The 24,258-nt window shown below is 38.8% G+C and overlaps 1 protein-coding gene across 1 annotated transcript; it reads left to right on the top strand.

Moving 5' to 3' along the window:
* Positions 1–8,715: 8,715 nt before the first annotated feature.
* LOC149075414 (uncharacterized) lies at positions 8,716–23,515 on the top strand. The gene is made up of 3 exons (XM_089242701.1): positions 8,716–8,939; positions 13,942–14,238; positions 23,117–23,515. The coding sequence occupies exons 1-3, from the start codon at positions 8,880–8,882 to the stop codon at positions 23,345–23,347; spliced, it is 588 nt and encodes a 195-aa protein (XP_089098827.1). The 5' UTR covers positions 8,716–8,879; the 3' UTR covers positions 23,348–23,515.
* Positions 23,516–24,258: the final 743 nt, after the last annotated feature.

Here is a 24,258-nt window from a genome sequence, read left to right as displayed (position 1 = left end):
CTCGGCAACGGGATAAGTCCGGTGCCAGAGACCCTGGCGTTCATTCATTCAGTTATACAGTACTGTATCATATTACATGTGAGAAAGACATCAATGAACTAGAACACCTTTCCCCCCCCCCCCCCCCCCCCCGCCAGCTATCAAATAAAACTTACAATTCTTCGATTGAAATTAGCAACTGGATTTTGATTAATGTGCCACATGAAAAAACAAATATATGATACTAATATTCTATAAGCACAATAAAATGTTGGTTAATTATATATATTTATTTAGTTGGCATCAAAATTTTTACAGTTGTTATTTGTGTGAGGTAAATTAACATTAAAAATACTAGCCTAGTTGTCCTGGACTTTCATATTGTTTTCGATTCAAATCACAAAACCTAGGATAGTTACACTTTGTGAGCATTACTAATTACTTATTCACTTTTCTCTACCATGTAAAAATAACTTAAAATTTTGAGGCAAACCTAGTAATTTAACATTATAAAATATTAGCTAATACCATAAAAAGTAATATATATAATATTGATTTTTTTCACGCAAGTACATTAATCAAAATCCGGTCGCTGATTACTAATTTTTAATGGAAGGAATATTGTAACAGTTTTATTTGATTGGTGGCTCGCTGACAGAAGAGAAACTTCATTAATGTTTCTCACATGCAATACAGGGCAATTCACGGGACAAGCTTTAACCCTAGATAGCTAAACTTAAATCGGTGTTGCTTAGTAACTAATCTATTACACGAATGTTTAGTTATCTAAAGTTAAGATGATGAAAAACACCTAAACAAACCATTTTTTGTTCATAGAATGTGCAGTCGAATCGCAATAGCAAAGGTGGCAGAGGATATTTTTTTGGAGAGTGCACACAATAGCACTTCACCAAAAACATGTTTTTCTGACGGATTTGCTGCAATATGTGCTATCAATCATTCGAGGGTGCATGCATCTTCGGATTGGATTGGAGTTTGTTTTTCATTGGTGCAAGAATCATCAAGGTTATGCTGCGTCAAACGATAATTAAGAGGTATAATGACTTGTAGAATTTGCGTTTGCAGGCTGCACCATGAGAAGGCTACCACATTACAATATCCTGCACCCTGGCAGTGGCGTCGGAGCCGGGGGTGCTCGAGGACCCACAGAATTGATTCAAAAATCGAAATTTCCTACATGAATCTCAAGACGGACACCCACAGGTTTGAAACACTTCCGACGCCCCTGCACCCTGGTAACATGTTATTCGCTAGAAAATTTCGCAGCAACGTATAAATAAAAAAGTAGAAAATACTTATCTTTATGCTATGCAACATAGCAATATGTAAGCAACATAACGCGGAGAATCACGATTTTAAAAACTAGGAAATGAGGAGAGCATAATTCTCTGATTCCCAATAAATTTTATCGTTGAATTCAGAATAAATATATTAATTTATTAATTTCAATATGTTCTCATAAAAGTGCGCAAAACCACATTTGTGATACTTCATCAAATATATAAGATTTTTCTTCAAATAATTTTTATGTAGAATTTCAATGCTTTACATGATATAGCATTGAAATTCTACATAAAAATAAATGTGCTAAATAGCTCAATTAATCTTTTGAAGGGCAGACATTTTTCCAAAACCCATAGCAAAAAATGTAAACAGGTGCGCCCATTATGGGACCACCCCGCTTCAAAGAAGAGTTTAAATTAATTTAGTATATTTACCCTCATCAGGATGTTTTTATTTATGAAATTCTCTCGCGACATCTTAAATCATCAACGTTCCTTCCCCCCCCCCCACCCCAAGCGGGTTGTGACCCACACTTTGGGTGGGGACCACTGTATCAAGGTAATAAAGGTGGAGAAAGAAAGCACTTTTCAGATAGTCGTATCTTAAAGTCAGCAAATCAGAAACACCCCCTCCCCCCGATGTTGACGTAATACTTGAATGACTCCTAAATAGAAGACGGGCTTGCATTTCAAAAAGTAAATAAAAACTTAGAGAAAAACACATTCATTTCAAATCAAAACTTCATTTTTGAAAATGACTAAAACTAAAATTTTAATCCAATGACCTTGAATTCATATTGAAAGCGTCTAAATCATTCGGTTTGGAAAGATATGTAAGGAAAATACACAGAGTATCGGAACTAATTAGTAGCTTAATTCACGGATAATAATTCCGACAGGAATTAATATGATCGGAAATGAAACATTTAATTAGATAAATTATAAATATTTTTCTCTGTAAATCATTCATCAATTTATCATCTCGAGTGATTCATTTTAAACTAAAATACATTCTCGAAATGAATCAAAACATTCATTTCTAAGGAAAAAAATAGGGTGTCCCATATAAATTTGTAGATAGTTTAAGAATTCATCAAAAAATGTTAAATCGTACACGCTGCATTATATAAGGACTCTGATTTGCATAATTCCAGCAACTTGCCCTCTATCAACAAACATTTTAACTTTTTTCCTTTGCTAAAAAAACCTCTTCGTGAGAATAGTTTTTTTCTCAAACCGCATTCAAATGTATCAATTCTTTCAATTTTTATGACTTTTTAAACTATTTACGAATAGTTATACATTTTTATATTATGGGAAGCATTTTTTCTTCACGTCGTAACATGTCTATTTTAGGAACTACAACTTTTTTCTTTTCATGTTTTATAGGTTGCTCTGCTTATTCTTAACACGTCGTCTAAAAGTGCGAAGAATTTCAAATTCGGTTTTACAATTGCATTTATTCGAGAAGAACTACGTAGCCTATTCCGTTCAGTTACCATCGAAAGAATTTTAAAAATTTATCTTTGTTGAGAGAGAACGATAAAGTTAGCTGATGTCAAGTTACAACAAGCGTTTAACGTTTCTGCTTGAAAAAAATCTGACTTTGGTTCAGAAATTTATTCTCACCGAATGACTTCGATCAATCGCGTTTCTGGTCATCCAAAGTACTTTTCATAAATTTTATTTCAAAGGTATTACGACGTATAAAAACGCATAGCAAGAGTTCTCCATCCACTCCTACAATAAGCATTTCTTGTCTATGATGCTTGCTCCTAGAGAATTGACAGTACAGGTGTCACTGATTTGATCCCCGAATAGACCTCATATGTTAAAACGGCCCTGCTTTCAATGGCTTGTTTAATATGCCTACAACAGGGGCGGCTTAAGCGAGGATGCAAGAGGTGCGGTGTACCCAACACCTTCTAGAGCAGAAAGCCTGACCCCGAGATTCGTGACGCCATCGAGATTTGTCTTACGAAACCCCATCTTCCCTGTAAGATCGTTTTCCAGCAGCACCACACACTAACGCCGATATGTTATATATTTGACCCACGTTGCTATATTTTTTCTCAATGTTATAGAAAAAGAGGTCGAATTAGTAAAGACTTGAGCACTCGAATAGACAAGTTTATACTTATAATTCATTATTTTCATGTATCAATTAGGGCCAGAGTTTTAATAAAAACTTAATATTTGAAAAATTACCTTTTTGACCTAAAAACTTCACCAAGAGCATTAATTTTTCAGAACTTCATTTCTGTTGATTTCAACCAAAAAAATATCCATTGAATACCAAAAGAAAATTGAGACCAATTCAACTATATAATATCCTTTATTTTTTTCATCACACATGCAATATGTGCGTGTACGTGTAGTGAAACCTGACGTGAAGTTTTTTGTTTCTCTGTAATGCTTGTTATGTGTAGTGCTGCCATCTGCCACCAGTTTTTCTAACTATGAGTGAAGTGTTATGATTGAATGATTTATCGTTGTAGGACTGTTGCTCTCTGTGGCAAGACTTTTTAACGGGGAGATCGGCTCGCATTTGCGCCTTGAAGTTGGGAACCACAGAAAACCAACTTCAGCCGACCACCACTGTGGGGTTCGAACCCGGATCCTCGCATCGCGAGTCCGTCACTATAACCACTCGACCACCACAGCGGCTAGTTTTGCGAGGATCGTCGTGCGACCCTGAGACCCTATGACGGAGAGCAATGGCTGGGACGCGACGAGGCAACCCATGTTGCTGACGTGGCGGTGACCCCTCCTAACGTCACAATGAGCGTCGATGTGGGTTGGCGATAGCGTCGGGCGTCCAGTAGAGAGTTGCTTGGCCTTCATTTCCAATTGCCGCAGAGCTGGCGGACTACACATTTAGCCAATGGGTTAGCTCAAAAACCCACATGGCTTAATTTTCACGGGCTGTGTACACAGAGAATAGCTAGGCAGGAGTCACTCACATGCGTGACTTTTTTGGTCACTCACATGCTCAAAACACTCTCTTGATCATTCACATAATACACACGCTCTAGGTCATGGTCATTCACATACTACACACGCTTTATATCACTCCCATGCTCACAGACTTTCGAGGTCACTCTTTTGATTGCTCACTGACCTTTTCCCTCACCCTCTGGGCAGAGGCGGATTTGTAGTTTTACAGCTTGTGGGCTGTTTCACACACATTTTGCTACTCTTCCCTCATTCTACGAACTCAGTTTCTTCGAAAGCAGGATCTATGGTCAAATAATTTTGTAAAACAGCATTTTGGCTAAACAATAATTTGCGGTTTCGGACGGGTAAAATATCAGGTTCCTCCCAGAATCAGCCTTTTCAGCGTCCCATTAGGGTCGGCAGTACATGAGGTTTTTGATCCGGGCGACAGGTGAGGTAGAGCCGTCCCCTACAGCATGACGAATCTCGAGATAGGCATTCAGTCTTACTTTTTTTTGCGGTTTTCTAACTTTGAGTCATACTTTCAAGTAAAGGGTCTAGTATCAGACTCAGCGCGTTATATGATTGCATGATGCTCAACTTACTAAAAACACTTCTTGATGACAACATTTTGCACTACAAATGCTGGGAGTATAAAGTGAATCCCGTGGATTAAAGAGTTCAGGGGAACTGGACTCCGTTGTGGCTAAGACGAAAACCACCTTTTTTTGCACTCAACAAAAATGAAAAGTGCATATTTAAACTATCAAAAAGAAGAAAAGTATCACAACTGTCTGTCAGCCAGCAAAACGCTTCCCGAGGGCCTGCGGTAACCATAGGTGGAATTCCTGATTCAAATATATCGTTTATCTGAGCGAATACATGAAGCATATTGTTTCTTTTTTTCAGTGAATATTAAGTCGATAACTCCAGCATATGTTCTCCAAATAAAGTTTTGGCAATGAAACTCTAACATGTATAATACGAGTTCAGCTGACTTTCGTTTCCGAGTTCTCTGGGAAAATCATGGAACTAATCGACAATTTGGAAGGATCAAATTATCCATTTGAGCACGTTTTGTGGAATAAGTTAATAGACTTGAAATCTTTTAATCACCAATTTCGAGAACATTTTTGCAAAAAAACAAAAAAAATAAAAATCAATAAAATAAAATTGAAAAATAAGAATAGTGGAATAGGTGAAGAGCATACATTATGTAGAAGGAACAGTAGCGGAGAAGAGTATATACTCACTCTATACTCACATCATATACTGACTCTACACCAGCGACTCTCAACCTGTGATAGTACTGGGGCGCGATAGTACTGAAAGGGGGGCGCTAGCATATCGAAAGAAATATCTATTATTTAAAAAAATGATTATTTTACTCTGAAAGGAAAGCAAAACAAAATGCATTATAAGATAATAAAAAATAAAATTCGCATTTACACTGATATAATACACTTCAAATAGGACTTTATCAGTACTGCACAATGTATTTAATAATTAGAATACATCCCATATTGTTCAGTATTTTCGTGACTTTCTCAGAGGAAAGATTGTTTTATTTTCGTTTAAAATAAGTTGATAAAAGTAATTTTCAGCAAATTATTTGAATGTAATATTCCATATGAAAGTTCCAAAAATTTCATGGGGAGGGGGGGGGGTGCCCCTCTGTACTGCACATGTGGGGGGGGGCGCGATGAAAATTATGATTGAAAATTGGGTCGCAAATACTGAAAGATTGAGAAACGCTGCTCTACACTATAATCACATCCAATACAACAAATGAAGCTTATCACGTATTGGTAGACCAGGCCCGTCATTTAGGGGGGACCGTTGCCCCCCCCCCCTGGCTTTTGAAAATACACTAAAAATGGTATATATATACATACATACATTCAGTACATGTGCTTCGCCCCCCCCCCGGAAAAAGTTGAAATGACGGTCCTGTGGTAGACTATACGGTCCATCTGAAGCCGCGGCAGCACATACGTCATTTTTAAACCCAAATTTATTATTAGAAAGCTTCTCCAAAATACCCTTCTTTTATTAAAAAATTGTTTTGTGTTTGTGTGAAAAAAAAGCCAAATTTTTGATCTGAAATATGTTCTATTTATTTTATTATACATTGATTGTGTGTGAACAAATGCAAAATTCTTGATTTGATTTCTTTTTTCTTTTGCGAATATAAAAAGACTAAATTTCTGATTTTTATAAAAAATTTTTCGATATTTCGATATTTTTTTTTTTTTCTGCGAAATTTACGTATCTGTAGCAATGGGATATAAGGATACCAGTTTTTTTCTCCTGCCGCTTTGGAGTAACGCGACGTGTTTGTCATAGCATTGACATAATAGCAGCTGTGAACGCCCATTTTTCGTTTTTTTTTTAAACATGCTCGTGGTGGGTGAATAATAATAATGAAAGAAAACGACGCGAACACAATGACGATAACATGCGATTTTATGATCTACGGTGACACAGCAAGTGTTTAATGCGCACATTTGACAACGCTCGATTCTCGGCTGCAATGTCGCTTCTTATTAAACACATGCATTCCGACAAAATTCACGGATTAATTTCGAAAATCAATTAGTAATACTGTTTTCACCCTCTAATTAGAGGAAAATTAATTTCAGTAAAATGTTTCGTTCGTAATATGCTTGAAATTATAGGTGCCGGAACCTAGAGGCTGAGGCCATTTGACAACCCCCCGCCCCCACCAATAAATTTCGTAAGATGGCTGAGGCCCCAAAATCAATAATCTCTGAAAAAACAATGCAATGCACCCTTCTTCTCCTGCGTACGCACTTGAGTCCCGTATATATGGGACGATCAGCAATTTTAAGCCCCCCCCCCCCGTTTTCTTCATGTCGGCGCCTCTGCTTGGAATAATATGAGACTCTCAAGTAAAAAAAAATACATGGAAAAAACTTTCTTTTTTCTCAAAAATCGTTCATTTTCAAATGCGTATCTACAGGGAGGCAAGTTCAGTTGGGCGTCAAAGTTTGAGTAATGAATGGTCTCGAAAATTCTCTTCATTGAGACAGAGCGGTAATCCATGTTCTGGTTAGGAGGAGGAGGTCAAGAAGATCAATACAATGAGAGACGTTCGGCAAAATTTGTAGTTACAAGGTAAGAAGAGAAAGGTAACAGGTTAATGAGCGGCCAAAAGAGTGATCAAGAGAGTTAGGCCAAAAGAGTGATCAAAATAATGTGCAAGCATGTGAGCAACCAAAAGAGTGATCTGGAGACCAGGTTATATCATCATAGGTGGATTATAATTTACTGCAGGGACATCCTAACTCACTATGGGACACGCTGAACAAAACCATTTTTCGGCGGCTCATTCATACCTGGCTAGGAAGGTCTGCATTTCAGTTTCTCATGGTTCACCTCTGTAAGAGGCACTTTTCATCCGTATATGCATGTCGTACACATTCGTCTGCGGAATTTCTATTGAATCGGTACATGCAGGAATATGTTGTGTAGGTGTGTGACCCTAACGTATTTATGTTGTCAGAGTTCTGCCAGTTTTGTGTTCTTGCTGGTGCTGCCATCCGACTTTCATATTTTATAAGTCCATTCATATTTTTTATAAAGTCCTCAAGGTGCTTGAATTTTCATGTATGGGCTTTCTCTCTACGGAGAGACTTTTCGAATGGGAGATCGGCTCGCATTCACGCCTCGAAGTTGGAGACACAAAAACCTCTGCCAATCATCACTGTGCTGCCAACGAGGGTTCGAACATGGATCCTTATGATCTGTAAGAAGTAACTGACTATAAATCATTGCAAAATGATCCTCAGGAGGCTGTGATCGTCATCGGTTTCCTTTCACACACAAAATTTACGTTCTTACTCTGGAGAAAGTTTTAACCAGATATCATTTTCACGAGAGCCCACCGTTCTCTGCACCTGAGGCACTCGGGCCGTGTTCAGTTGGTCCCGATAATGCGCTAAGACGAAACTGATTCAGTGCATGCTAAGGGAAATCTTCTAGACCGAAAACGTAATGTCACTATTATTACAAGGTTATAATCATTTGATAATTTCTGTCGCACCACGGCCATTTTCTGCACGCGAGGGCTAGTTAGTTATTCATTGAGAGGTTGGTGCGCTATCCTCTCGGTGTGGGACTCCCTTCGGTAGCAATCTTTTTCTGCGACCATATGTCACCGCTTCTGGTGTACCCCTGCGTCAGGACAGTTTCTGACAAGGACGAACCAGGTATCGAACTCGCAACCCCGCCTCTAAACATCCTTTGGTACTTGAGACGAGTATCTTTCGACCTGGGCTATCGCGCCCTACGAGGTTATCGCTGTAGATGGAGTTTGAAATCGCGAGCAAAAAAACATGCTCCGAATGCATTCTGGAAGCATGGGTAATAATAATAATGACGCTAACACGATGCACTCACAGGTGTTTCATAGAATGAAGAGAAAAAGACATTGGATGATTGCTGAATGAATAGAGAAAGACGGAAAAGAGAAATCATATTGTTCGGTAAATGTGTAGGGGTACCTTGTGATAGAGAGGTCAGCTTGTACAACAAGTGTTCTCTCGCACATATTGCAAGACAATAAGATAAGATCAAAGACAGCCTGGATATTGTCTCGCAGAATCACAGTTCCCAACTCTCTTTCCACATTGCAAGATGCAAGGCTTGTACTGTTTCCTACTGCTGCCGCTCCTGTTTGTTACGGGTTCGATACAGGTATAGTAACTTCATCACTCCTCATCTCACTCACGGTGTATAAACCAGTGTTATTCAATCTTTTCATATTTGCGAACCGCTGAATATAGTTGAAAATTTTTTAACGGACTGGCAGAAATTGTAAAAATAATTTAATGACCTGTAAAAACGGAATGGGAGAATTTACTTGTGACTGGTAAAAAAAAAATAAATAGAAGAGATGATTTGCGGGCCGGTGAAAAGTTAACGAACAGGAAATAATTTGAAAGCCGGGGAAAAAAAAAAATATATATATATAGACATAAGAAATAATTTGTGCACCAACAAAAAATAAATGAGAGATAATTTGCGGACCGGTACAAAATTAACAAATAAGAGAAATAATGTGAGGACCGGCAAAACAAATATATGAACAGAAAAAATAATTTGCGCACCAACCAAATATAAATAAGAGAAATAATTTGCGGCACGTAAAAAAATAAATAAATAGACTAGATAATTTGCGGACCAAAAACAAATGAACAAATAAGAGAAACAGTATGAGGACCGGCAAAAAAGTGCATAAAGATGGGAGAAACATTTTGAGGACGACCGCCCGAAAATGTATGTACAGTAAAACCCCCTCTTAACGGATGCCCCTCATATGAAGTCACCTCCCTTTTTACGACCAAATAATATAATTTCCCCTTATATAACAAAAGTTAGCATTTCAAACACCCGATTAACGGTCACCTGTCTTTTACAGACGCTTTTTTTGTTTGCTATAAAAAGACAAAACAATAGTTGATAAACGCACCAACAAAAAACGCTAACATTTTCGTTAATATTATTAGGGTATGTAGACATTTTTATTGCATGTGATGATTTAAACGCTTTAACCCAGAAGTCTTCAACTTTTTTCTAATCGCGAGCACTGCTTGTACTCATCATCAAAATAAGAGCACTCTGACGGCAAGTTTGTCATACGAATGCATGAAATCAGGGTGATTTCAGTCTTTGAATGCAATTTGTACAAGGTGTTTAATTGCAAAGTTGATCAAGTGCTCGCGAGCACGAAATCGGATACGAGCATCGGGCACTCTGGGTGCTTCAGGGAGCACCGTGGTGCTCGCGAGCAACAGGTTGAAGATGCCTGCTTTAACCGAACTCAAAAGAAAGGGTTTGCTGTTGAATATTTAACAATCCCTTCGCTTGACGCAGTTCTTCAATTTCCGCCGATTCCACCAACAGAGATTCTTCATGGGAAAAATTTGAAAACAAATATCCTGGGGAATAGAAGGTGGGTTGATTGCATGTAGTAAAATTATGGTTCCCGAATTGGAACAAGACACTTTTCAAAGACAATTCCAGAAGAATTTTTTGTTGCTCTTGCCATCTCCCGAAAAAGTGAAGATGACACTCGACAATGATCTAGACGATAATCAAACATCAGTGACCAGAGCAACACCCAGACGATCCTCTAGATTAGCAAACAGGCTAATCTCCTACACCGACTTAGGAAGTGGCCAGGATTCGGAGGAATAGGATGTAATAGGGTAGAAGGTGGCTGAATGGCCCAGCCGGCCCTAACAGGAAAAGAGGTAACTCAACCCACCGGACAACCTCCGGGATAGTAGTGTAAGAATACGTATTCTGACCTTTGATACAGAAGGGAAAAGAAGCTACGTAGGGCTGGAACTTTTGGAAAAAGGCTAATATGCTCACCGGCAAATCCTTAGATCTTACCTTGACGATGAACAAGAGGGAAAATAAGATATTTAGCTCGGCCGGCCCAATAAAGGAAAAAGGCCCATAAGCCCACCAGTTTCCACTCGAGGATTTATTAGGATGAGGACCCCACAAGAGAGTGGAGAAGTTGGATACCTGTGGTCACGCCAATGAGGCCCTGCACGTGAAGGAGAAAGAGTCCCGCGTGGACTGGCCACAGGGGCCCTGTACGTGAAGAAGACGGATAACTGTGTAGCCACGCCATAAGGGCCCTTCACGCAATGCAATGAATTTCTGAGGAGCTGTTGAGAACTGACACTATAACGCAACGGATGCGCCGTAAAGGCCATTGTTGTGAAGCATACAGCTGTCTGCAAATATGTTTTGTGTGTAACTATTTATTGTTTTGACTTACAATGAAGCTCCAGAAGGTCGTGGGGTTTTTGGGTGGTCGGGTGGCGACTGTTGGGGCTGAGGATGTTTAGTTGGGGTTGGGGGCGCAAACGTCCTGGTGGTGCCGGGCGGAGATGCAGGGCTATTGTTGGGTTGGGAATGTGAGAGAGCCAGGGTGACGAGAGAGTTGATGAGGGGCGCCCTGGGGGGGTTGGATTTTCTTGAGGTGGCTTCGCTTGGCTGAAACACCAGTAGGTTTTCCCGGTGCGTCCGCGGTCTTATGACCACTGTGCTTAAATTGCAATAGCGGTAGAGCCAGGACGTGCTCGGTTCATTCTGTATTCTGCCATCTTGTGAGATACCCCCGAATTTAATTAAAACGGAAGATCCTTTCACACATTCCTGCTGTTGGTTGGAAGTAGGACTGGGAATCGATTAAAACTTTTAACTGGTTGATCAAAAAATTTTAATCGATTGATTAATCGAATTGTAGTAGAATACTTTCAAATGCTAATTCATAACTAGTATACTTCAGTATAAGTATAACTTTCTTTTTTATTAACTGATTCAACAAAAAATACATTTTATTCATTTCACTCAACTATTCACCAGATGTAAAGAAATATTGGAATAATTAAGAAATCCAGGCTTCATGCTTGAAGTAATGCCGAACATTTTTGTCAAATCCTTGAATTTCTTTAGTAGGATCTTGATTTTTTAGATAATCGGCCGTTTTAGGTTATTCACTGATTTCCAAACTATTCTGACGTCATATATTGTTACGTTTTTCCCCCTAGCAACTGCTTCTAAATTGAGCAGGAGGGGGTTTGTATGTTTTCCGAATACGAAAATTGTTGATTACATTCTATACCACAAATTTTGGTATATTGTCTTCGATTTAGAAGACAATATATTTTAGAAGACAATTTTTCATCAAACCAAATATAAAACTGAAATTATCACTGTTTTCTTTTTCGTTGAATTAACTTGTATTTCTCCTCCCCGTCGAAAAATTTGATCAAAATATATTGATACAGATATTTTCAAATAGGGTCACTTATCTGAAATGTTTTATTAAATGAATGTAATTTAAGACATCTAATCGATGACATCAAATTAATCGGAATAAATTATGAGCTTTTGATAAAAATTTTAATCGGGTTAATTGAGTCGATTAACTCAACTAAATTTTTTAACTGCGATTAACAATTGACCGATTAACCGACCAGATAAATCGATTGATCGGACCAGTTTTAGGTGGATGGTTATCAATTCGCGGGATTCACTTTGTTCTCGCTGACATATTAAGCTATGGATACTTGTAACAGTTCTTGGTTTATACAGGTTATACTTGGTTATACAGGTGCATAGCTGGCGAACCTTTGATCCTAGAGAAGCTATTCCCAAATATTTTTTGTCTTGCACCCCCTTGGGAATCTTTGTGTTTGTCATGTACACCCTCCCAATTTTCAGCAGCAGAAACTACAGCCATCTGTCAGCGAGAATATTCTCGAACAATGGAAAACATTCTATCCAGTAATATAGTAAATGAAATTTGATAGTAGTGCCATCTACTGGACTGTAAAACAACTGAAACAACGTGTTTGTGGGGACATTTCTCCGATCGAGAGATGTCACCACATTAACAATTTAGGGGGGAGGGAGGTTAATTAGTCTTTTTCTAGATTCGCGTGCGTGGGGGAGGGTGGGGGAGTACTTAAATAGTAATTAGTGCCCCATGGCCCCCACAAAGGGGGGCTGACAGGGTTCTAGCCCTGGGGCCCGGGGTAGTTCTCATCATTTTTTGCTTGTTCACGCTATAAATTAACTACAGAAGGGGCCCGTGAAAAGTCTGACCAAGGAGGCCCGCAAAAGATCCCAGCCTAGGGGCCCTGCTCCAGGATGTGGGGGCCATGTTGTGCCCACACACAGGGCCACAGAACAAGTGTTGCCTCATGAGGCGCTGGAGTCGGCACCAGCTAACATCACGTGTGACGTCATTCGCCCTGTGCACCCACTTTGTTACCTTGTTAAACATACAGTTTACTTGATCAAGACTTCTACACATTTGGGCACCCATATTTTGCAAGTCTTTGGGTATTTAAGAAAAGTACAATAAAGGACTTGAGTTTCATTGTCTTCCGAGAATGTTCTTGCATATTGCAATAGCACAAGAACTCACATATTTTTGATTTATCACTGATTTACACAAGTATCACAAAAAAATATAGCAAAAATACCACCCGCGCATACCAGTGACGCGGAAACAACACCATAAACGATAGATTACTGACTCACTTGAAACAGTAAGAGAGAGAGATATATAAGCGACTAAAATTTAAAATAATTTTATTCAATACGGTACGTTATGCAAGCTGATGTTGTCTGTGAGAAAAAGTATCAGAGCCGCCGGACGCACACATTAGCTCCCAGACCACGCCCACTGAGCCAAGGAGATAGGTGGAATATCAACAAGAATATCAAAGAAATAAAATAGCCCTTACTATATAGTCTTGAATTGTGACACATTCTTTAAAACGTAATCAAAACTATGCTAATGATTAAATGCAGTCTAAGGATTCCAATTACATTAATTATCAATGGAGCCCCAAAAAAGATTTTCTGAAAAATACTACGGGTACTTCAAGTTCTCATTTAGAAGCAGTTGCTAGGGGAAAAAAACGTTACAGTACGAAGACAGAATAGTTTGGAAATCAGTGACTTACCTAAAACTACCGATTATCTAAAAAAACAAGATCCTACTAAAGAAATTCAAGGATTTGACACAAAAATGTTCGGCATTACTTTAAGATGAGTGTTTTGTTTATATGGCCGTTTACACAAACTTTACGACTTTTCGTAATTAGTTTAACACGTATAATTGAAGTACGTCTCACTTTTATTTTGTTTGATTCGAATATAGGCGTCCGCCATCAATGACGAGGCTTTACGGACGAGTGACAAGAAGTCGGCTCTGAAGCCCGAAGAAACCTTAAAGATCATGTTCTACACGTTGGACCCGATCGGAGGAGGCAATCTCGTCTATTCGCTCCACGAACTTTTCTCCAATCACGAAGAAGCCAGAGATGCGGGACAGGTCATTAACAAACTGTATTCGATGATACGAGACTTCGAAGAACGTTATCCGGCCATAGTGGACAAGATATACGAGGCGCTCGACGGCCTGTTCATATACGGACCAGTGGAAGTCACGACCGAAGTGAGTATTCCGCAAAATAATAAGTCATTCTCTCTCTTGATTCTCGTCCGTATCGTAATACTGTGATTCCAACAACCTTTTTTTTATATAATTCAAATAACCTCCTTTTTCTCGACATGTGTACCTGACTTGTATAACTCCCCTTGAGTATTAAACCATGACTAATATTTCGCAAGCACCGATTAGGATTAGATCATGCTCTGTCATCGACAGACTTTTGCACCTAATAACAGTACTAAGCAGCCAGTCTTGTACCCAAACTTGAAGCCGTATTCATATCAATGGAGTGACAGGTGAGGTAGTGTCTCAACCAGTGCCGTCTTAACGCATGGGCCCGGGGGCCTCAAGAGAAGAGGGGCCTCACAAAAATGAGATCTGGTTGAAATTTTCTGGAATGCACCTGGTAGGGCCTCAGAAAAACCACTTGGCCCATGATGCTCTTAAGATGGCCCTGGTCTCAACAAGATTTTTACGAATCAATAAGACACCAATCATTCTCATCTACAATGCACAATTTCAAACCCTTTTATTGCAAGCCTGTCATGTCAGGTGCATGATTTTAACACATCGAAATTGGAGGGGACTGAGATCTCAGTCCAACCTGGTCTGACTAGAATTTAAAACTCGTTCTTTAGTGGCAGAAAGTTGACGAGTGTGAAATCCTTTGCCATATCTTTAAGCGAGGGAAACAAATGTTCGGATTAGTCTTTTTCCTCCCTTCTCTTTGTCAAATTCAGTACTTTTCAACCTTTTTGAAAAACAAGCACCAACAAAATGGCTGAAACAGTTTGACGGACCCACTTGCGTCCCGTATTACGGGACATTCCTGTAACTTTCGTTGTTCTAATTTTTTATACATTTGTCCCGTTTTTCTCAATGATACTTATTTGGATATGTAATATTCACTAAAGTCAAAAAATACACAGCTTTTCATAATATAAATTGCATTATGATAATTAATGCATAAGTTATAAATATTAATCTCGCATATGTGTCAGGTTTAACGATTTGTCCACAATTTTTTTAGAATTTTAATTACGATTGATGATTGTGCCTACTTCTGACAATGTTTTCAATGACAACTGGTGATATCCCGTATTTCAAGTATTATTATTTAAGATCACATTATACCGTATTTTTTTCAATGAAATATGGTCATCATCATTTGAATATTCTTTTGGTGAAGTACGTTTTTGTTCGCTGATTTTTGTAACGGAGTTTTATTTTCACACCCTTCAGCAATTTTAGTAGCAAACAATTAGTTGTTCACTCAATAAATTGCGATTTTTGGCAAAATTTAGTGACGTCCCGTGTTTTAGGATAGCAATTTCCTGCATTCTCCTCGATGATGTATGGTGAATCTAGGAATGAAGCTATAATTGTATTTGAAACCATATGGAAATTACTAATATCAACTAAACAGGTGAATAATTTTATCAAGTCTGCCTGCGGATCACCTATGCCATCGTCACGGACCGTAGGTTGAGAAATGCTGGTCTAATTCAAGTTATAAGTGATAAAAATATATACGCGTACGGTATATAATAGATTAAGCTATAGAGTATTTCTTTTCTGGTGTTATATCATCACACCTATCTGCTGATCAGAGAGGAGGGAAAAATTTCAGCAGTTTGTATCATAAACACGGCCGCAAGTTTGGATGGGAATGCGTTTTCTGTACCTTGAATCGCGTGGTAGGCGCTGACATAATGAAGTTATGTCATTATCATCGGCTTTGTCTTTGGAATAGCTAACAAACGATACCAATGTCGTCTATTTTTGTTGTGAATTGCTCGAGATACAGCGGAAAACAATTTGTTTCAGCCAGAGCAGCGGGCCTGGTGCCCAGACGGGAAAAGATATTGAAACCGGAGTAATATTATTGATTTCACTTTTGCAATGTGCATCTGACGATACCACTTCTTTTGACTAGCCGAACATACTTTTTGAGATATAGCGTACAACAATTTGTTACGAACCAGGGCAATGGCCTTAATGCCCAGACAGGAGGCCTCTCAAAACCGGAGTGATATCACTGAATGCACCTTTGCAATGCTCAGGTACTTCCTGAGATATGAGCGTTTAAAGAATTTCGTCACGCAACTTTTTGCTAATACTCCCAGTACCGTCAGATGATTTAAAAGACGTAATCACATTAGCAAAAAAAATCAAAAACGCGCGGCAGGGCTACAGTATTGAGCCAACGTTGCACCTAGAAGAAACATCCTATCATTACAGTTGATATTCACCTGCATAGGAAGTGTTAGAAACATTCATATCAGAAAAAAAAAAGACAGTAAATCCAAATCAAAACTGGAATTTAAAGACAAAAAAAAATCTGTATATTCGATCGTAATTCCCCATTTTACCTGCAATAGGCTATCCACACACACAAATCAACGGAGAATAATTTTTATCACCGTGCAGAGCTTGCATGTTCATAAGCAATTAATTAGTAGAGTTAACTTGTGCGATATTCTTAAAATATGGCGATGGACCTGCATCTAGATGCGAGTACAGTCATTCGCACACGATTCCCTAACTCCACCAAAGAAATACGCTTTTACAGTTTAAATTCATGTGCTATCATTGGTTTCGTATTTTTTGCATAAAAACAGAAAAAAAAGCCCTTGATATCTTTTATAATAGTTCTCTACACGCAATAAAACAAGTACAATATGAAATTCACACGAGGAAGAAATGACGCTAAACACCAAAGAGTCTTCTGAATTTCAGTAAAATGCGCTTAATGAGGTTTTAACGTGCAATGAGGAGCCGTTTAGCAAATTCTAATTCAATTGAATATTATATATACGTACACATACGTAAGTATTCGCTTCTATAATTACTTTCAAAAAGCAATTACTGTATCTTCCACGAAAATTTTTTTTCTCCGGGTTACTTTTCTCACTATATAAACCAAATCGAAACTATTTTCTTTCCTTTCTTTCCCGCATTTTACGATGTTTTTGTCGCAGGTTACGTGCAGTCCGGACAGTTTCGTGGGCATCGTGTTGGACCGCTCATCGTGAGGATCCAGGTTCGAATTTCGTTGGCGGCATATTGGTGGTGGTCGACTGAAGTTGGTTTTCTAACTTCTCACAAGGCTTGAATTCTCGACAGTTTCTCCATTCGAAAAAGAAAAGTCTTTCTACAGCAGGGATTCCCAACGTAAAATTTCACATGGAACCCTTGATAGTTATAAGGCCGTTTCGCGGAACCCTTGATAATATGACTGTTCTACATAACTCAAACAAATATTTGAATATTTACCCAAAAAAAAAAAAAGGCCCTGTTCTCTCAAACAGTAAAATGGAACAGGGTTTAGGTACCACCTTCAATAAAACATTTATTGCCATAATTCATTGTGCCAGATCTTATCGTGGAAGCCCCCTAGACAATGAGGTCCCCACGTGGGTCTCATAAGAGAAGGGGGATCTGAGACAGGGCTCCAGCCCAGAGGATCGAGATGATTCTATCTCACCATTTTTTTTTATCAGAACAAATTCATAATGGATAGGCTCATTAACAGTCGGACCTGGGGCCCCGCTAAAGATCCCAGCCTAAGGTCCCTATTGAAAGATGTGGAGGCCATGGGTATCGTGCCTTGCCCGGATGTGACTCGTGTTTAGATGGCTCTGGGTGTCCCGTAAAGTACACGTAAAGTCTGCAATCCAAGAATCCTCACTTCTAGTGGATAAAAAATTTCCAAAAAACGAATCATGAGATTTGATTATAACCATCTAAACACAGAAGAAAACTTCCCGTACAAGAACTCTGACATATTCTTCAACAGAAATAATCATGATGCTAATTATTGAATCATGGGGTGTTCATCCGAGTTCTCCGTGGATATCTTCCGAGTGCGGAGAATCAAGCATACATCCTCAATGGTTTAGGCGAGCACCTTGAACCCCCCCCCCCCCCCAGTAGGCCTGACAGGGCTCTAACATGGGGATCCGGGGCAAATCTTATTATTTTTATTTTGTTTTTTTACACTATAAATTCATTATAGAGAAATATTCATATAGAGCCCAATAAATATTTCAGTCCAGGGAGAATGGCTCTAGGTTGGGGGAGGGGTGCGGGAACCGAGATTCTCGCGGGGAGAAGGACAAAACTTTATTCCTGAGTTAAATGTGCCCTCTAACATTCTCTTTTATTTCACTTGCACAGACCTGTTGTTTCTCTGCGCACAGAATTTTGATACCTCGATATCTGCGCGAAATGACGAAAATAAAATGCTACCTTAGGGCTCATTCAAGTATCAAGTCAACATCGATCTGGGGGGGGGGGGGGTTCTGATTCGATGACTTTTGATGATGGGGGAGGGGTTGGATGATTCTTACTTCCACCCACCACCCTTTATGAAAAACATGAAATATTCTTAATGACATCTTACTCGCTGAGCCAAAAACGAGAAAAACCTTTTGATAGTTTGTGGGCACCTGAACTACCATTACCATATCTTAAGCGCTCTACAACTGTGCCACATGTCACTCAAGAGATCTCTAAATGTGCCACGGAGCGCTTAAGTGTTCTGGGACTGTGTCGCGGATCACTTAAATGATCTGTGAATGTGCCACGGACCCACTTGAGTGACCTGAAAATGTGCCACGGGCCACTCAAATGCTTTGGAACTGTGCCACGGGTCACTTGAACTATATGTAAATGTGCCGCTTAATTGATTTTTACAAAATTAGGTTTGGGGGGCAGGCCACATCAGATATTCCCCAGGGCCACATTTGGTCCGCAGGCCATGGGTTTAGCATATAAGGCTTAGCGGGTGGGTCGCAATTAATTTCTTAAAAATAAATTTTGAGTTCTTAGCCTTCAAATAACATTGGAATTAACGGAAATTGATTATAGTGACGCATAAATGTATTTTCAATCGAAAATTTACTTTTTTAAAAGTATTTTTTGCATTAAAAAAATAAATTTTTGATCGTCTGGAGGGGGGAGGGCACGAGCCCCGACCACGTCTCTGATTCCACCAATATGCGTTAGAAGGTAGGGAGCAGAGCTGACGAAATTTTGATGAAGAGGGGTCAAAAATGGCTAAAAATGTGATGACGTAATACTTGAACGGCCCCTTATACAGTATAGGAATTTTTCTTTGCTCAGCTAAAAAAAACTCTGTGTACAAGGAAGCGTTTTCAGTCACTATATACGTTCATACTTTGCAAACTTATTATCTATGAAAAAATGGTGCCTTTCTTTGTTACTTTTGTCCATAACCAATAAACGGGTAAAAATGTGTCTTCTAGAAAATTATGAAAAGAAGTGTGAGACCTACACAGTATACACACTGTATATATATATGTTATATTAAATGTAAAACATCATTGAACTGGAAGTACGTCGGTTACCTGTCAAATAAAAAATACAAGTGTTGTGATTCCTCGATTGAAACTGAGATGGCCGGTTTTTATTAATGCGCTGCATAGAAAAAGTCAATATAGTATGATATTGATAAATATTTTTTGAGCAATAATATTGGTCAAATTTGCTTCGAAATTTTAACAATTGCTGGTTGTATGTGGTAAACTAACATCAGTAAAGTGTATAAGAATAAGACTCAGTTCGATTCTGTGGTTAATACATACATCTCTCTCGATTACAATTGTGAAAAAAATCTTGGGCATCTTACTACAGTGGGACCTCACTTAACGGACACTTTTCTGATCCCCAGTCCCGTGGAATAGGGCTTTAATGTATTTCCCTCCCCGATAGCGAACAGTAAAATCAGGAAAACTCTAATTTGTGAATTTTTGTTCATAAATCAAAAATTTATCATATTCAAAGGTAATTATGTATAATCCCAATCCCGTATTGGTAAACATGATAATCCGTCAATTAATTTCTTGATTAACTGAACATAACTATTCCAGGATGCTGATTCCGAATGTTAGTGTTGGTTTTGTTTGCACATGTTGATACGAGTGAAAAAATCCAACATAACTGATAATGTAGTTAGAACTTTATTTCTTCTTCACACTTATTATAATTTAATTTTTTTTGTAAAATACGTGTGGTGCACGCATCATGTACGGTAAAAAATTATCAATTGTAGCTTAATGAAGAGAAGAAAAGTCATAAATTTTTCTATATTTATAATACGTTCCAACTTTATTTGGGAATTATGCATGATCACCGGTAAAAGTGGTAAATGTAGTGAAATTTAATGAAACTTTTTTTTTTTTATCGAGACGATTGATGACCATGCATAACCACCGGTAAACGTTTTTACACACAGTACATATAGTAATGAATTGCGACCAAAGCCGCTTGTAAGTAAACTCTTACTGCAGCTTTGATTGCGACCGAAGCCAAACGTCGTACCTCCCAAATAGCGGACAAAAGTTTGGTTTTATGGATGTTTGCTGTTGAGTTATGGAGAGGTTTTACTCTAATATTAATTTATCGCACACAAACAAAAACTGTTAAAATTTTTAAGCAAACTTGACATTTCAACTAATATTATTGCTCAAAAAATATTTATCAATATCATACTGTATTGACTTTTTACTATGCGGTACATTAATCACAATCCGGTCATTAATTTCAATTGCAGAATCACAAATGTTTTATTTTTCACTTGATAGGTGACAGCAGTAGTTCTAGTTCAGTGATGTTTCTTATATGAAGATAATCACCCTTAATTCCCCCTGACGTATTTTACTGGCAAACCATTTATTCTGAAGGCATACTTCCAGTTAGAGAAAGTATTCAAACAACATATAGAACTTAGATACGTCATTCATATTACAAGGGTTATATAGTTATTAAAATAAAAAAAATTAACCTTTTCCGTTTTATCACCCTGTCCTTAAAAACCGAATTAGAAACATGTTGTCCTGTGTCTACTGAGGCCAACAAAAATAATCCTCGTTTCTAACAGCAATAGTCGCAGAGATATTTTAATTCAAAAATCGAGGGAAAATTGGAACAAAGAAGCACAAACTAACGACTTCTTTCCCTGATTTAAGCTGTTCTTTCAATCTGCTGATGTTTTTTAGGAGAGACACTTATCTCGTTAAAATTCAAAATAAGGAACATCTTTGCGAGTATTTGTAACAAGAAAGTTTTCTTCTTCGAAAGCTCTCCGATTTCCGTAACTTTTAAGGGTTTGATCATGTGGCGTTTGATCATGAGGAACCAAAAAAAAAAAAACTGTCATGGAACACAACTTGGAAACCCATACTCTACAGAGCCAGAGCCAGAGAGCAGCCAGAAATTCAACACGATATTCAGGGGCAGCTCTTGGGCCAAGCTCAAGGAGATAGATGGTGCACCAAATCAGAGTTGAAAGGGCGAAAAAAAAAGCTTTTTCGATCAAAAAATCATGGTCGGGGATTCCAAAATGAGGTTACGCGCAGGTAGAGATTTTTTTTTTCTTCTCGTCGTCCCTAACAATACTCACATAACATTGAACATTGAAGGACCGGACACATCCCTCTTCTCATATCAGAGAAAGATGTCAAAGCGTTCCCGAACGATATGGATATATCTGAAAATTAATAAAACTTCCGGAACTCACATATCAAGAAAATTCATGTATCTACCAACTTCACTTCAAAGTATGGAAGGCAGATGGCAGCACCAGCAAGAATACGAAATAAGTACAACTCTGACAACATAAATACGGTAGGAACTACAAATACACTCAGAACACACATTCCGTCAATGTGCTTATTCGTTAGAAGTTCCGTATAGGAAGGGGTACGAATTGCATGTACCGTTGAGTAGTAGCAGTCCGGTGGGAACTAGAATGGGGGCGGGGGGGGGGATATTGCCAGAGGTATCTAGTGCCAAACCGATTGCAGACCATTCCATAGCTGCTGGAAATACCCCGGCAGAATATCTATAAATTGAACACGATTATCGATTGGGCTCAAGTATGAAGCACCGCCCCTGAATGTGGCTCTGAAGAAATTTATCAACTTCTGTGCATAATCTTTATATGTAGCCAGCTAAATAGGTCACTTTCACATGCTGCATCGGTCTTATATTGTGTCTTATTTCCTGGTCGTTGCATGTACAGTATCTCTCATTATCTCTATTTTTCATTGTTATCCGGGGTCAGGCAGAAGCACGTCAAGAACTAGTAGAGCTGACCACACCACCAAATGAATATTGGTGGTGTGAATCACTTAGTACATTTATGCTTTGAAAACATTTATCGACGAAGCCATGACAGCGTTCCATGGAGTCAGTTGCTTACCAGCAGTAAGTCAGAATTGATGGAAGAATTAATTCCAGAATTGATGAAAATTCAGAACCTATGAAAGACAATCCTCTCCAGAATGGCGAAAATTCAGAATTGATGAGAATTTAGATTAATTAAATAATTTCGAAATCGATGAAAATTCAGAACTAATAAAACAAATCCAGAATCGTTGAAAATTCAAGGGTTCAACAAATAATTCCAGAGTAAAATTATTGAAGCTAGGGCACTTTGTTTACTACAAAAAATATGTGATTGATATATATTTTTTCCACTTCTGTTGCTTAAGTGGTTTCCCATCGCCTTCCACAAAAAAATGAGGGGCCTGGTGCGACCGCATCTGTCGCACATCTTAAAGACGGCTGTGCATTGACGATGTTAATCTTATATAGTCCTAAGTCTATAGCCAACTAAATGGCAGGGTTCACACTAGTACGATACGGCAAACGATGCAACTCGAATCGGATTGGTTTAGAAACCTGAATTTCAAGTTTTTGAACCAATTGTTCTCAAGCTGAATGTTGCATCGTTTGCCGTATTGCGCCAGTGCGAACCGTGCCTAACCGGGCTTCTGGCGCGCGTTGCGTCTCTATCATATTGTATCAGTCATTGCACGTTATCTTAACATATTTCTTTCTCGTTGTCATCCAGGGTGAGGCAGAAGCGCGTCAAGAAGAAGCAGAACTGACGACACCACCAAATGGTTACATTTATCCTATGGAGGCGATGATCGACGAAGTGATGGCGACCTTCCAAAGGGTCGGCGGCTTGCCAGCGGTGATCCAGTTCGTGGCCCGATTCTCGGAATCAGCCGAAGCCGCTCCAATACGTGACATCATGAACTCTGTCTACCATTTCCTCATCGGGCTGACTGCTCAATGAGAACTGTATTTTCAAGAATTGAAAAAAAAACTAAGAAAAATAAATGAAGGCTGTGATCCACATCCTACTGCGAGGCGAAGGCAAAAATTTATCGAAACGCTTATTATCGAAATTGTCATCAAAATTATATGAAAGGAAAAACAATAAAATAACAACCTTACGTTATAACCAATATTTATTAGTTCGCTTAGCCATCGGTCGATCAGAAGATAAATCCTTTGCTAATACAGTAGCAAATGATTTTTTTCTTCCTTCTCTACCTAGTCAGCAATTACTTGTAGACAATGAATGTAGACAACACTTTTTTTGTGAACACTTGGTTCTTTAACTTTTTCCTGTTACCAGAACAACATCTCGACCAAGAGCAGTGCTTTTCAACTTGAGACCCATGGGTCCATTTGATTACCAAGATAGGTTAATGGGGAGGGGGGGGCAGTGAATAAAATCCAGTGGAAAGAGACCCATGACAGATGGTTAAGGGAGACCACAACGATATGTGGGAAAAAATTCAGACGTGAAGAAATAAAACTTAAATGAAATATCGTGGGAAAAGTGTGACTGATTTCAAAATCCCGTAACATTCCCGTAACTAGGCTGCGGCAACCGGGGCACTGCCCGGGAAACCATAACAAATGCATGATAATAACGAAGAGGGGCCCCAAAAAAGTCAGCCCCAGTGCCCCAAGAAGACACGCTACTGTCCTGGTTTGGGCCCATCTGGACATAACCTACTACTTTACCAAACACCAACTCTGGCCATATCGTTATATTGAAATTTACTGTCATTAATGAGATGGGTTGGAAATGAAAACGCTGTCTATCGGTGGTCGCCTCAAGTTCGTCAGGGAAAGAACGAACTTCACATAACCTGGGAACGAGCTGACCTGGAACGAACCTGAACGAACTCGAAC

Source organism: Pholcus phalangioides, unplaced genomic scaffold (assembly GCF_987345545.1).
Source record: "Pholcus phalangioides strain wild (caught in Gottingen) unplaced genomic scaffold, Ppha-v1.0 ptg000015l_1, whole genome shotgun sequence".
NCBI lineage: Eukaryota > Metazoa > Arthropoda > Arachnida > Araneae > Pholcidae > Pholcus > Pholcus phalangioides.
This window is presented reverse-complemented; position numbering and strand designations above follow the sequence as displayed.

Excerpts from the sequence above, each read along its gene's own strand:
- LOC149075414 (XM_089242701.1), top strand. The coding sequence starts at position 8,880 with ATGCAAGGCTTGTACTGTTTCCTACTGCTGCCGCTCCTGTTTGTTACG. Across the intron at positions 8,940-13,941 it reads TTGTTACGGGTTCGATACAG|GCGTCCGCCATCAATGACGA; the intron begins GTATAGTAACTT and ends ATTCGAATATAG. Across the intron at positions 14,239-23,116 it reads CAGTGGAAGTCACGACCGAA|GGTGAGGCAGAAGCGCGTCA; the intron begins GTGAGTATTCCG and ends GTTGTCATCCAG.